At 41.0% G+C, this 15,442-nt stretch overlaps 1 protein-coding gene across 1 annotated transcript; it reads right to left on the bottom strand.

Moving 5' to 3' along the window:
• Positions 1-991: 991 nt before the first annotated feature.
• LOC119272383 (ammonium transporter 3 member 1) lies at positions 992-2,470 on the bottom strand. The gene has a single exon (XM_037553885.1). It carries the CDS (start codon positions 2,468-2,470, stop codon positions 992-994), a length of 1,479 nt encoding a protein of 492 aa, XP_037409782.1.
• Between the last annotated feature and the right edge of the window lie 12,972 nt (positions 2,471-15,442).

Below are 15,442 nucleotides of genomic sequence, written 5' to 3'. Positions count from 1 at the left end.
GGGTGGATTTTATTGACTCAAAATGAAGTATCAAGAAGATACAAAACACGATAAGCCTGCACCCATCCTTTGCATAGCTAAGATACACACAGCCAACACCAACACACACAAACACGCCGGAGCTAGCAAAGTCATAAGACCAAAGCATGCATAGGCAAGGAAAAAAAAGAAAAAGTCCCAAAGCAATCAGATCCATGATCGTCAAAACTACAACAATGACCATATCTGCACCGACCATATCATGACACCACATGGACGACGAGGTCTTCAACAGCAACGCCTTCAGAAAGGGAACAACGCTCAAGTATCGTCATCGCCGGATGCAGCCACTAAGGCCAGAATCTGGGTTTTCACCCTGAAGAATCGGTCCAAAGCATGTCCGAGCAATGCCTTCAACAAGATAACGACGTAAAAAAACATCACCATTTTCAGGTATGACCAACTCCGGTCGAACCTAGGCTTTCACCCCGGAGCTCTAGAGCGGGGTGCACATAAATGATCATGCATTCATCCCTACATGACTAGAACGCACACAATCAACACAAATGCGTGCGCACACACACAAAGGATCACACCAACATAAAAGCAAAGTCATATAAGATCAAAGCAATGCCTAGGAGGAGTGACCAATGATGATGGCACTCCATGCATCTAACTTGAAAATAAAGGTTGCGATGACACATTGCTGAAAGTTGGTGCTTCCAAGGATATAGGCTTGGTAATGTTCAATCTCAGTTGATTGCGATTTATGAAAATGTCAGTAAACCGAGAATTAGCAAAACCATAAAAGAAAGAAAAGATAGAAAGAGTGTAAACCACAAAGTGAATGTTGTATTCCCTCTCGAATAATCAAAGAGCAGTGATGCTATGCGTACAAAAAGCAAGTGTCGTGGACATCTTGCTCATGCTTGTGTAGGTAGCACCACATTATTCCACAACACATGTAAGATGGATAAAAGCAAACTCCAATCAGGCCGGCGACGATGATAAATTAGACGTTCTGCGTGACGCCGCTGGGCGCCTTGTTGCGCGCCTGCAGGTTGGTCTCGTTGTCGGAGTACCACCCGTGCTTGGAGGAGTCGTACTTCTCGCCGTCGCCCCACAGCGCGTAGGCCTCCTCGCCGTGCACCGCGTCGTCCCCGATGGCGAGCTCCTCCTCCGGCATCCGCAGCGGCACGATGAGGCGGACGACCAGGCAGATGATGCTGGTGACAATCACGTTCCAGCCGATAATGAAGAGCGCGCCCGCCACCTGCTTCAGGAACTGCATGCCGCCGTTGCCGCCGTAGAAGGCGCCGCGGGAGTTGGTCACCGGCACGAACAAGCTGCACAGCGTCGGCTCCGCGAAGAGCCCCGTGGTCGCGCCGCCGAGGAACCCCGCCACGGCGTGGGTGTGGAACACGCCCAGCGTGTCGTCCACGTGCATCAGCAGCCTGGAGCGCTTGTGCACGACCATCATGGTGAACCACGGGATGCTGCCGGACAAGATGCCCATCACGATCGCCGCCCACCCCTGGACCAGACCCGCGCCGGGAGTGATGCAGACGAGGCCAGTGATCATGCCCTGGACTGCGCCGATGACGGAGGGCTTCTTGAAGAAGATGACGTCGAGGCAGGTCCAGACGAGGAGGCTGGTCGCTGCGCAGATGTTGGTGTTGAGGACGGCGATGGAAGCGTCGACGTTGGCGGAGTAAGGGTCACCGCCGTTGAACCCGGCCCACCCCATCCAGAGTATGCCGGCGCCAGTGAGCATGAGGAGGACGTTATTGGGCGGGAACCTCTCCCTGTCTTTGGTGGACCTGGGCCCGACCCAGTACGCGGCGGTGAACCCGGCGATCCCGGAGGAGAGGTGGATGACGTAGCCGCCGGAGTAGTCCATGACGCCCCACTGGAAGAGGAAGCCTCCGCCCCAGAGCGAGAAGGCGCCGATGGTGTAGGAGAAGGTGAGCCAGAGCGGGACGAAGATCATCCAGGCCCTGATGTTCATGCGGCCCAGCAGCGAGCCGGCGAGGAGGATGAGCGTGATGGCGGCGAAGACGCACTGGAAGTAGACCATGGAGGCCATGGGGTAATTCGGATTGATCCAGGCCGTCTCTTGGCTGCCGTCCTTGAAGAAGTGGGTGGACTCCGGCAGCACGGCCTGCATGAGGAGGAACTGCTGCCCGAGCGCCGGCCGGGCCTTGCCCCAGAAGGGGACCAGCTGGTGGCCAAAGGACATGTTGTAGCCCCAGGTGACCCAGCAGAGCCACACGGCGGCGAAGGCGTAGAGCGCCATGAAGGCCGAGTTCACGGCCCACTTCTTCTTCACGATGCTGCCGTAGAGGATCACCAGGCCGGGCATGCTCTGCAAGCCCACCAGCGTCGCGGCGATCATCTGCCATGCGTTGTCGCCCTTGTTCAGCCATGGCGGCACCACTATGCCGTTGGGCGCGTACCCAACGGACATGTTGTAGTCCGCGGCCAACGACATCTTGCTACTTCGACCGACAGGCCCGCGCCGAGCTCGCTGCGGTTAGATAGTACACGCACGTGCGAGCGAGCTAGCTAGCCGGAGAAGCTACCGGTCGGTGTGACTGATGGCTGGTGAAGCTATGCTAGGGTCGCGGTCTTATATATAGGGATCAGTATAGGGAGGTCCGTCGTGTCCAACAAAACAAAGTCTGATCAGCGGCTAACATTGGGGCAAGGCCGACCAACGGCGGGCGTGCCGAGCTAGAGCATTGTTAAGTGGCTCGCCGAGGAGGTAGATCCTATGCCGCTAAGCTGTATCAATGAGCTGGGGCTCGGAGTTGGAGGGAGGAAGAAGATTCCAAGCATGGGGCGTTGGAACTGAAGGAAGGGCTATCTATATTTAGCTGTGTAAAAAACTAATCTGCTTATCGACCCGTGCAAGCCCGAGCTACATGCACCGGGCTGCCTTTTTTTTCTAAGAAAAATCTGTTTATGATATTTTTTTTGAAAATCTCTAATACTTCCTGGGTTCACAAATATAAGATGTTTTGCATAGTTTAATATAAAATATGTACGGATTAAAATGGATGAACAAACACACTAAAACGTGTCTGTATGCATCCGATTCAAAGGACACATGACAGAAATGGATAAACAAACACATGAAAACGTGTCCATGTACATTTCATTTAATTTAAAGAAAAAATTAAGCATCTTGTATTTGTGAACTGAGCGTGTAGCATTCATGATTTATTTATTAGTAACAATGGAACGTTCGGAATAAACTTTTCAATTTATCTAATTCACATTTAGATGTTTTCTAAGGATGTCACATCTAAACTTTCATAAATAACACAACAACAAGGAATTAAAAAAACCTCAAACAAAACAAATAAACCACAAACATAGTGGACACAAGGTTAAATGTGTCCTAGACAAACCCTAAAGCTTTAGCTTGGCGCCCTCCGTTTCTATGGAGCTCCTATTGACGCTCTTTACGTCAATAGGAGGCTGCCGCACAGGAAGTGTCTTCAAAGGCTCTACTGTTGCTTTCCAGTTCACTGTAGCGAAAACATAAATAAAAAATTAGAACTGTTTTGAACGTGAATATATTATGAAAATTTCTGATCATTTTTTGAACATTTTCTAATATGATATTATTAATTCTATTTTTTTAAACACCATCATTGTTAAAAATTTCAAAAAATGTAAAAAAACGCTAATATATTTCGAATTTATGAGAAGATTTTAAGAACATACATGTTTTGTGAAATTTCGAACATTTTTTGTGCAAATGAAAAAAAGATTATGAACTTATTTTGAAACTGGAAGCATTATTTGAAATTTAAAACAGTATCTAAAAACCATGTATATTTTTTGAAAATACAAAAAAAATGACGTCTGAAACGAGAATATTTTTGTATTAGTGATTTTTTTGTATTAGTGATTTTTTGTCTAAAAACCATGTATATTTTTGTATTAGTGATTTTTTGTATTAATGAAAAAAATGACGTCTGAAACGAGAATACAAAAAAAATGACGTCTAAAAACCATGTATATTTTTGTATTACAAAATTTTCAAAAATATAAAAAGTAGAAAACGAGAATATTTTTGTATTAGTGATTTTTTTAAAAGCAAACATTTTCAGAATTCCAAACGAACTATGAACACCTGAACTTTTTAGAAAAAAAATCAGAATTTTGTTGAGAATTTATGAATATTTTTAGGAAACGGAAATATTTTGAAAAAGAAAAAAGTAGAACTCTAATCAGAAATAGAAGGAAAAAAACAGTGAGCACCCTATCTGAAATTGGGTGGGCCCACTCAAGCGCTAGGGTCGCGTGTCTGCGTGAAACCCTGTCAAGTTGTCGCTTTAATCCGTCAAATAGGATTCCCTCCATTTCCTTCTTGGAGTTTTTTTAACACGGTACAGACGGAAGTGTTTATATACACACGCATACACTCATCCCATGAATGCACACACGCACACCCTATCTTTATGAGCATCTCCGAAAGACTGAGTCGGCATGATGGCTATATTCTCTGACTTTTGTGAAAAGATTTGTGAGGTTTTCATGAACGATTTCTCCATCTATGGATCTTCTTTTGATGATTGCTTGGGTAAGCTTGATCGAGTTTTGCAGACATGTGAAGAAACTAATCTTGTCTTCAATTGGGAAAAGTGCCACTTTATGGTTAATGAAGGTATTGTCTTGGGGCACAAAGTTTCTGAAAGAGGTATTGAGGTTGATAAAGCCAAGGTTGATGCTATTGAGAAGATGCCATGTCCCAAGGACATCAAAGATATAAGAAGTTTCCTTGGTCATGCTGGATTTTATAGGAGGTTCATTAAGGACTTCTTAAAAATTTCTAGGCCTTTGACTAATTTATTACAAAAAGATACACCATTTGTCTTTGATGATGATTGTGTAGAAGCATTTGAAATACTTAAGAAAGCATTGATCTCTGCACCTATTGTTCAGCCACCTGATTGAAATTTACCCTTTGAAATTATGGGTGATGCCAGTGATTATGCTGTAGGTGCTGTTCTAGGGTAAATAGTTGATAAGAAATTAAATGTTATTCAATATGCTAGTAAAACCCTAGACAATGCTCAAAGAAATTATGCTACTACTGAAAAAGAATTCTTAGCAGTTGTATTTGCTTGTGATAAGTTCAAACCTTATATTGTTGATTCTAAAGTAACTATTCACACTGATCATGCTGCTATTAAATATCTCATGGAAAAGAAAGATGCTAAACCTAGACTTATTAGATGGGTTCTCTTGCTACAAGAATTTGACTTACATATTGTTGATAGAAAGAGAGCTGAGAACCCCGTTGCAGACTGATACGTCTCCAACGTATCTATAATTTTTGATTGCTCCATACTATATTACCTACTGTTTTGGACTATATTGGGCTTTATATTCCACTTTTATATTATTTTTGGGACTAACCTATTAACCGGAGGCCCAGCCCAGAATTGCTGTTTTTTTTCCTATTTCAGTGTTTTGGAGAAACAGAATATCAAACAGAGTCCAAACGGAATGAAACCTTCTGGAACGCGATTTTCTCATCAGATAAGACCCAGAAGACTTGGACCCTCCATCAAGAAAGCCACGAGGCAATCACGAGGGTGGAGGGCGCCCCCCCCCCTAGGGCGCCCCCCTACCTCATGGGCCCCTTGAAGCTCCACTGACGTACTCCTTCCTCCTATATATACCTACGTACCCCACCGCCGCAACTTTCTGTATCCACGAAATCTCATCTTGGGGCTTGTTCCGGAGCTCCGCCGGAGGGGGCATCGATCATGGAGGGCTTCTACATCATCATACAAGCCCCTCCGATGAAGTGTGAGTAGTTTACTTCAGACCTATGGGTCCATAGTTAGTAGCTAGATGGCTTCGTCTCTCTTTTTGGATCTCAATACAATGTTATCCCCCTCTCTCGTGGAGATCTATTCGATGTAATCTTATTTTTGCGGTGTGTTTGTTGAGACCAATGAATTGTGGGTTTATGATCCAGTCTATCTATGAATAATATTTGAATCTTCTCTGAATTATTTTATGTATGATTGGTTATCTTTGCAAGTCTCTTCGAATTATCAGTTTGGTTTGGCCTACTAGATTGGTTTTTCTTGCCATGGGAGAAGTGTTTAGCTTTGGGTTCGATCTTGCGGTGTCCTTTCCCAGTGACAGAAGGGGCAGCAAGGCACGTATTGTATTGTTGCCATCGAGGATAACAAGATGGGGTTTTATCATATTGCATGAAACTATCCCTCTACATCATGTCATCTTGCTTAAGGTGTTACTCTGTTTTTAACTTAATACTCTAGATGCATGCTGGATAGCGGTCGATGAGTGGAGTAATAGTAGTAGATGCAGGCAGGAGCCGGTCTACTTGTCTTGGACGTGATGCCTATATACATGATCATACCTAGATATTCTCATAACTATGCTCAATTCTGTCAATTGCTCAACAGTAATTTGTTCACCCACCGTAGAATACTTATGCTCTTGAGAGAAGCCACTAGTGAAACCTATGGCCCCCGGGTCTCTTTCTCATCATATCAATCTCCATCACTTTATTATTGCTTTGCTTTTTAGTTTGCCCTTTTACTTTTTACTTTGCATCTCTATACCAAAAATACCAAAAAAATATTATTTATCATCTCTATCAGATCTCACTTTCGTAAGTGACCGTGAAGGGATTGACAACCCCTAAGCGCGTTGGTTGCGTTGAGCTATTGTTTTTGTGTAGGTACGAGGGACTCCCGCGCAGCCTCCTACTGGATTGATACCTTGGTTCTCAAAAACTGAGGGAAATACTTACGCTACTTTGCTGCATCATCCTCTCCTCTTCGGGGAAATCCAACGCAGTGCTCAAGAGGTAGCAAGAAGAATTTCTGGCGCCGTTGCCGGGAGTCTGCGCAAAAGTCAACATACCCAGTACCCATCACAATCCCTATCTCCCGCATTACATTATTTGACATTTGCCTCTCATTTTCCTCTCCCCCACTTCACCCTTGCCGCTTTATTCGCCCACTCTCTCTCTATCCTCCCTCTCTTTCTCTATTTGTCTCTTTTTGCCCGTTTGCCTTTTGTTTGCTCGAGTGTTGGATTGCTTCTTTGTCGCAATGGCTCAAGATAATACCAAATTGTGTGACTTCACCAATACCGACAATAATGAGTTCCTTAGCACTCCGATTGCTCCTCTTACCGATGCTGAATCTTGTGAAATTAATGCTGCTTTGCTGAATCTCGTCATGAAAGATCCGTTTTCCGGCCTTCCTAGTGAAGATGCCGCTACCCATCTTAATAGCTTCGTTGATTTGTGTGACATGCAAAAGAAGAAAGATGTCGATGATGATATTGTCAAATTGAAGCTATTTCCTTTTTCGCTTAGAGATCGTGCTAAAGCTTGGTTTTCATCTTTGCCTAAAAATAGTATTGATTCATGGAACAAGTGCAAAGATGCTTTTATCTCTAAGTATTTTCCTCCCGCTAAGATCATCTCTCTTAGAAATGATATTATGAATTTTATGCAACTTGATCATGAACATGTTGCACAAGCTTGGGAGAGAATTAAATTAATGATACGTAATTTCCCTACTCATGGTTTGAATTTGTGGATGATTATACAAAAATTTTATGCCGGATTGAATTTTGCTTCTAGAAATCTTTTAGATTCGGCCGCGGGAGGCACTTTTATGGAAATCACTTTAGGAGATGCTACTAAACTCCTAGATAATATTATGGTTAATTATTCTCAATGGCACACTGAAAGGTCCACTAATAAAAAAGTGCATGCGATAGAAGAAATTAATGTTTTGAGTGGAAATATGGATGAACTTATGAAATTATTTGCTACTAAGAGTGTTTCATCTGATCCTAATGATATGCCTTTGTCTACTTTGATTGAGAATAATAATGAATCTATGGATGTGAATTTTGTTGGTAGGAATAATTTTGGTAACAACACGTATAGAGGAAATTTCAACTCTAGGCCTTATCCTAGTAATCCCTCTAATAATTATGGTAATTCCTACAACAATTCTTATGGAAATTATAATAAGATGCCCTATGATTTTGAATCTAATATTAAAGAATTTATTTCTTCACAAAAGAATTTTAATGCTATGATTGAAGAAAAATTGCTTAAGATTGATGATTTGGCTAGGAACCTTGATAGAATTTCTCTTGATGTTGATTCTTTAAAGCTTAGATCTATTCCTCCTAAGCATGATATCAATGAGTCTCTCAAAGCCATGAGAATTTCCATTGATGGGTGCAAGGAAAGAACCGCTAGGACGCGTCCTATGAAAGATGCCTTTATTAAAGTGTGTTCTTCCAATTCCTATGAAAATAAAGATGAAGATCTAAAAGTTATTGATGTGTCCCCTATTAAATCTTTGTTTTGCAATATTAATCTTGATAATGATGGGACTGAATATGATCCACCTTTACATAGAAGGCGTTCCAAAAATTCGGAGTATTTAGATCTTGATGATGAAATTGATAAAAGTGGGATTAAAAGAAATAAAACCCTAAATGATGATAAACCCACTATATTGGATTTCAAGGAATTTAATTATGAAAATTTATCTTTAATTGATTGTATTTCCTTGTTTCAACCCGTGCTAAATTCTCCTCATGCTTATAGTCAAACTAAAGCCTTTACCGAACATATCGTTGATGCCTTGATGCAATCTGATGAAGAAAAACTTTAGTTGAAAGTTTCTATCCCTAGAAAACTTTATGATGAGTGGGAACCTACTATTAAAATTAAAATTAAATATTATGAGTTTTATGCTTTGTGTGATTTGGGTGCTAGTGTCTCTACTATTCCCAAAACTTTGTGTGATTTGCTAGATTTCCGTGATTTTGATGACTGCTCTCTAAACTTGCATCTTGCGGATTCCACTATTAAGAAACCTATGGAAATAATTAATAATGTTCTTATTGTTGCAAATAGGAATTATGTGCTTGTAGATTTTATCGTTCTTGATATAGATTGCAATCCTTCTTGCCCTATTATTCTCGGTAGACCTTTCCTTAGAACGGTTGGTGCAATTATTGATATGAAGGAAGGGAATATTAGATTTCAATTTCCATTAAAAAGGGCATGGAACACTTCCCTAGAAAGAAAATAAAATTACCATATGAATCTATCATGAGATCCACTTATGGATTGCCTACCAAAGATGGCAATACCTAGATCTATTCTTGCTTGTTATGCCTAGCTAGGGGCGTTAAACGATAGCGCTTGTTGGGAGGCAACCCAATTTTATTTTTATTCCTTGCTTTTTGCTCCTGTTTAGTAATAAATAAATTATTGAGCCTATATTTTGGTTGTGTTTTTTGTGTTTAATTAGTGTTTGTGCCAAGTATAACCGTTGGGAAGACTTGGGGAAAGTCTTGTTGAACTTGCTGTAAAAAACAGAAACTTTAGCGCTCACGAGAACTGCTGTCATTTTTATTTGGAGAGTGATATTTAGTTAATTCTTTTTGAAGATGATTAATAGATAAATTCCTCACGTCCAGAAATTTATTTTAGAATTTTTGGGGTTCCAGATCTTGCGCTAGCTACAGATTACTACAGATTGTTCTGTTTTTGACAGATTCTGTTTTTCGTGTGTTGTTTGCTTATTTTGATGAATCTATGGCTAGCAAAATAGTTTATAAACCATAGAGAAGTTGGAATACAGTAGGTTTAACACCAATATAAATAAAGAATGAGTTCATTACAGTACCTTGAAGTGGTCTTTTGTTTTCTTTCGCTAACGGAGCTCACGAGATTTTCTACTTTAAGTTTTGTGTTGTGAAGTTTTCAAGTTTTGGGTAAAGATTTGATGGATTATGGAACAAGGAGTGGCAAGAGCCTAAGCTTGGGGATGCCCATGGCACACCCAAGATAATATAAGGACACCTAGAAGCCAAAGCTTGGGGATGCCCCGGAAGGCATCCCCTCTTTCGTCTACTTCTATCGGTAACTTTACTTGGGGCTATATTTTTATTCACCACATGATATGTGTTTTGCTTGGAGCGTCTTTTATGATTTGAGTCTTTGCTTGTTAGTCTACCACAATCATCCTTGTTGTACACACCTTTTGAGAGAGCCATACATGATTTGGAATTTGTTAGAATACTCTATGTGCTTCGCTTATATCTTTTGAGTTATATAATTTTGCTCTAGTGCTTCACTTATATCTTTTAGAGCACGGTGATGGATTTGTTTTATAGAAACTATTGATCTCTCATGCTTCACTTAGATTATTTTGAGAGTCTTAATAGCATGGTAATTTTCTTCAAATCCTAATATGCTTGGTATGCAAGATTAATAATAAAACTTTCTTATGAGTGTGTTGAATACTAAGAGAAGTTTGATGCTTGATGATTGTTTTGAGACATGGAGGTAATAATATCAAAGTTGTGCTAGTTGAGTAGTTGTGAAATTGAGAAATACTTGTGTTGAGGTTTGCAAGTCCCGTAGCATGCACGTATGGTAAACGTTATGCAACAAATTTGAAACATGGGGTGTTATTTGATTGTCTTCCTTATGAGTGGCGGTCGGGGACAAGCGATGGTCTTTTCCTATCAATATATCCCCCTAGGAGCATGCGCATAGTGCCGAGGTTTTTGATGACTTGTAGATTTTTGCAGTAAGTATGTGAGTTCTTTATGACTAATGTTGAGTCCATGGATTATACGCACTCTCACCCTTCCATCCTTGCTAGCCTCTTCGGTACTTTGCATTGCCCTTTCTCACATTGAGAGTTGGCGCAAACTTCGCCGGTGCATCCAAACCCCGTGATATGATACGCTCTTTCACACATAAACCTCCTTATATCTTCCTCAAAACAGCCACCATACCTACCTATTATGGCATTTCCATAGCCATTCCGAGATATATTGCCATGCAAGTTTCCATCATTCCGTTCATCATGACACATTCATCATTGTCATATTGCTTAGCATGATCATGTAGTTGACATAGCATTTGTGGCAAAGCCACCGTTCATAATTCTTTCATACATGTCACTCTTGGTCCATTGCATATCCCGGTACACCGCCGGAGGCATTCATATAGAGTCATCTTTGTTCTAGTATCGAGTTGTAATCATTGAGTTGTAAATAAATAGAAGTGTGATGATCATCATTTTCTAGAGCATTGTCCCAAGTGAGGAATATATAAAAAAGAGGAAAGGCTATAAAAAAAGAGGAAAGGCCATAAAAAAAGAGAAGGCCCAAAAAAATAGAAAGGCCATAAAAAGAGAAAAGGCCCAAAAAAAGAAAAAAGAAAAAAATGAGAGAAAAAGAGAGAAGGGACAATGTTACTATCCTTTGCCACACTTGTGCTTCAAAGTAGCACCATGATCTTCATAGTAGAGAGTATCTCATGTTATCACTTTCATATACTAGTGGGAATTTTTCATTATAGAACTTGGCTTGTATATTCCAACAATAGGCCTCCTCAAGTGCCCTAGGTCTTCGTGAACAAGCAAGTTGGATGCACACCCACTAGTTTCTTTTGTTGAGCTTTCATACATTTATAGCTCTAGTGCATCCGTTGCATGGCAATCCCTACTCCTTGCATTAACATCAATCGGTGGGCATCTCCATAGCCCATTGATTAGCCTCGTTGATGTGAGACTTCCTCTTTTTTTGTCTTCTCCACATAACCCCCCCCCCATTATATTCTATTCCACCTATAGTGCTATGTCCATGGCTCGCGCTCATATATTGCGTGAAAGTTTATAGGTTTGAGCTTACTAAAGTATGAAACAATTGCTTGGCTTGTCATCAGGGTTGTGCATGATGATAGCATTCTTGTGTGACGAAAATGAAACATGACTAAACCATATGATTTTGTAGGGATGAACTTTTTTTGGCCATGTTATTTTGAGAAGACATAATTGCTTAGTTAGTATGCTTGAAGTATTATCATTTTTATGTCAATATGAACTTTTGTCTTGAATCTTTTGGATCTGAATATTCATACCACAATTAATAAGAATTACATTAAAATTATGCCAAGTAGCACTCCACATCAAAAATTCTGTTTTTATCATTTACCTACTCGAGGACGAGCGGGAATTAAGCTTGGGATGCTTGATACGTCTCCAACGTATCTATAATTTTTGATTGCTCCATGCTATATTACCTACTGTTTTGGACTATATTGGGCTTTATTTTCCACTTTTATATTATTTTTGGGACTAACCTATTAACCGGAGGCCCAGCCCAGAATTGCTGTTTTTTTGCCTATGTGTTTCGGAGAAACAGAATAGCAAACGGAGTCCAAACGGAATGAAACCTTCGGGAACACGATTTTCTCATCAGATAAGACCCAGGAGACTTGGACCCTCTATCAAGAAAGCCACGAGGTGGTCACGAGGGTGGAGGGCGCCCCCCCCCCCGGGCGCGCCCCCTGCCTCGTGGGCCCCTCGAAGCTCCACCGACGTACTCCTTCCTCCTATATATACCTACGTACCCGCAAACGATCGGGGACGGAGCCAAAAACCTAATTCCACCGCCGCAACTTTCTGTATCCATGAGATCCCATCTTAGGGCCTGTTTCGGAGCTCCATAGGAGGGGGCGTCGATCACGGAGGGCTTCTACATCATCATCCAAGCCCCTCCGATGAAGTGTGAGTAGTTTACTTCAGACCTACGGGTCCATAGTTAGTAGCTATATGGCTTCTTCTCTCTTTTTGGATCTCAATACAATGTTCTCCCCCTCTCTCGTGGAGATCTATTCGATGTAATCTTCTTTTTGCGGTGTGTTTGTTGAGACCGATGAATTGTGGGTTTATGATCTAGTCTATCTATGAATAATATTTGAATCTTCTCTGAATTATTTTATGTATGATTGGTTATCTTTGCAAGTCTCTTCGAATTATCAGTTTGGTTTGGCCTACTAGATTGGTTTTTCTTGCCATGGGAGAAGTGCTTAGCTTTGGGTTCGATCTTGCGGTGTCCTTTCCCAGTGACAGAAGGGGCAGCAAGACACGTATTGTATTGTTGCCATCGAGGATAACAAGATGGGGTTTTTATCATATTTCATGAAACTATCCCTCTACATCATGTCATCTTGCTTAAGGAGTTACTTTGTTTTTAACTTAATACTCTAGATGCATGCTGGATAGCGGTCGATGAGTGGAGTAATAGTAGTAGATGCAGGCAGGAGTCGGTCTACTTGTCTTGGACGTGATGCCTATATACATGATCATACCTAGATATTCTCATAACTATGCTCAATTTTGTCAATTGCTCAACAGTAATTTGTCCAACCACCGTAGAATACTTATGCTCTTGAGAGAAGCCACTAGTGAAACCTATGGCCCCGGGTCTCTTTCTCATCATATCAATCTCCATCACTTTATTATTGCTTTGCTTTTTTACTTTGCCCTTTTACTTTTTACTTTGCATCTCTATACCAAAAATACCAAAAATATTATTTATCATCTCTATCAGATCTCACTTTCGTAAGTGACCGTGAAGGGATTGACAACCCCTAAGCGCGTTGGTTGCGTTGAGCTATTGTTTTTGTGTAGATACGAGGGACTCACGCGTAGCCTCCTACTGGATTGATACCTTGGTTCTCAAAAACTAAGGGAAATACTCGCTACTTTGCTGCATCATCCTCTCCTCTTCAGGGAAATCCAACGCAGTGCTCAAGAGGTAGCACAGAAAACTTGTCTAGGTTAGAAAATGTGCTTGATGACTCACTTCCTATTGATGATAGCTTTCCTAATGAGCAATTAAATGTCATAAATGCTTCTAATATTGATCCATGGTATGCTGATTATGCTAATTACATTGTTGCTAAGTTTATACCACCTAGTTTCACATACCAGCAAAAGAAAAAGTTCTTCTATGATTTGAGGCATTAATTTTGGGATGACCCACAACTTTGTAAAGAAGGAGTAGATGCTGTTATTAGACGTTGTGTACCTGAGCATGAACAGGAACAGATCCTACACAAGTGTCACTCCGAAGCTTATGGAGGACACCATGCTGGAGATAGAACTGCACATAAGGTATTGCAATCTGGTTTTTATTGGCCTACTCTCTTCAAGGATGCCCGTAAGTTTGTCTTATCTTGTGATGAATGTCAAAGAATTGGTAATATTAGTAGACGTCAAGAAATTCCTATGAACTATTCACTCATTATTGAACCATTTGATGTTTGGGGCTTTGACTATATGGAACCTTTTCCTTCCTCTAATGGATATACACATATTTTAGTTGTTGTTGATTACGTTACTAAGTGGGTAGAAGCTATTCCAACTAGTAGTGCTGATCATAACACTTCTATTAAAATGCTTAAAGAAGTTATTTTTCCGAGATTTGGAGTCCCTAGATATTTAATGACTGATGGTGGTTTCCATAAAATGCTTGCTAAATATGATGTTAATCCTAGAATTGCATCTCCTTATCACCCACAGTCTAGTGGTCAAGTAGAATTGAGTAATAGAGATCTCAAATTAATTTTGCAAAAGACTGTAATAGTTCTAGAAAAAATTGGTCCAAGAAACTTGATGATGCATTATGGGCCTATAGAACTGCATATAAAAATCTTATGGGTATGTCTCCGTATAAAATAGTTTATGGAAAAGCATGTCACTTACCTCTCGAACTAGAACACAAGGCATATTGGGCTATTAAAGAACTCAATTATGATTTCAAACTTGCCGGTGAGAAGAGGTTATTTGATATTTGCTCACTTGATGAATGGAGAACCCAATCCTATGAAAATGCCAAGTTGTTTAAAGAAAAGGTTAAAAGATGGCATGACAAAAGAATACAAAAGCGTGAGTTTAATGTAGGTGATTATGTATTTCTATACAACTCTCGTTTAAGATTTTTTGCAGGAAAACTTCTCTCTAAATGGGAAGGTCCTTACGTTATCGAGGAGGTCTATCGTTCCGGTGCCATAAAAATCAACAACTTCGAAGGCACAAATCCGAAGGTGGTGAACGGTCAAAGAATCAAACATTATATCTCAGGTAATCCCATAAATGTTGAAACCAATGTTATTGAAACCGTAACCCCAGAGGAATACATAAGGGACACTTCCCGAAACGTTCCAGACTCCGAAAAGGAATAGGTATGTGGTACGGTAAGTAAACTGACTCCAAAACAGTTTTTAAGGCAATATTTCTCCGTTTTGGAATATTTAGAAAAATAGAAAAATAAGAAGCAGTCTGGGAAGGACACGAGGGCTCCACGAGGGTGGAGGGTGCGCCCTATGCCCCTAGGCGCGCCCCCTACCTCGTGGGCACCTCGTGCGCTCTCCGGACTCCGTTTTCTTACACGACACGTATTTTGGTCGGTAAAAGTTCATTATATAATCTCCCGGGGGTTTTGACTCCCATATCACGCAATTACCCTCTGTTTGTGTTTTGAGCCGTTGCTGCTGCAGATTAGAGCAAGATGTCTTTGCAAGAGTCAGTCGGGGAGAGCCGGGTGTCTTATTCGGCAC

This window comes from Triticum dicoccoides, chromosome 3A, assembly GCF_002162155.2.
Source record: "Triticum dicoccoides isolate Atlit2015 ecotype Zavitan chromosome 3A, WEW_v2.0, whole genome shotgun sequence".
NCBI lineage: Eukaryota > Viridiplantae > Streptophyta > Magnoliopsida > Poales > Poaceae > Triticum > Triticum dicoccoides.
The sequence above is the reverse complement of the archived record's forward strand: the minus strand, read 5'-3'. Positions and strand labels throughout refer to the sequence as shown.

Bases quoted from the DNA above. Each gene is read 5' to 3' on its own strand.
- LOC119272383 (XM_037553885.1), bottom strand. From the start codon at position 2,470: ATGTCGTTGGCCGCGGACTACAACATGTCCGTTGGGTACGCGCCCAAC.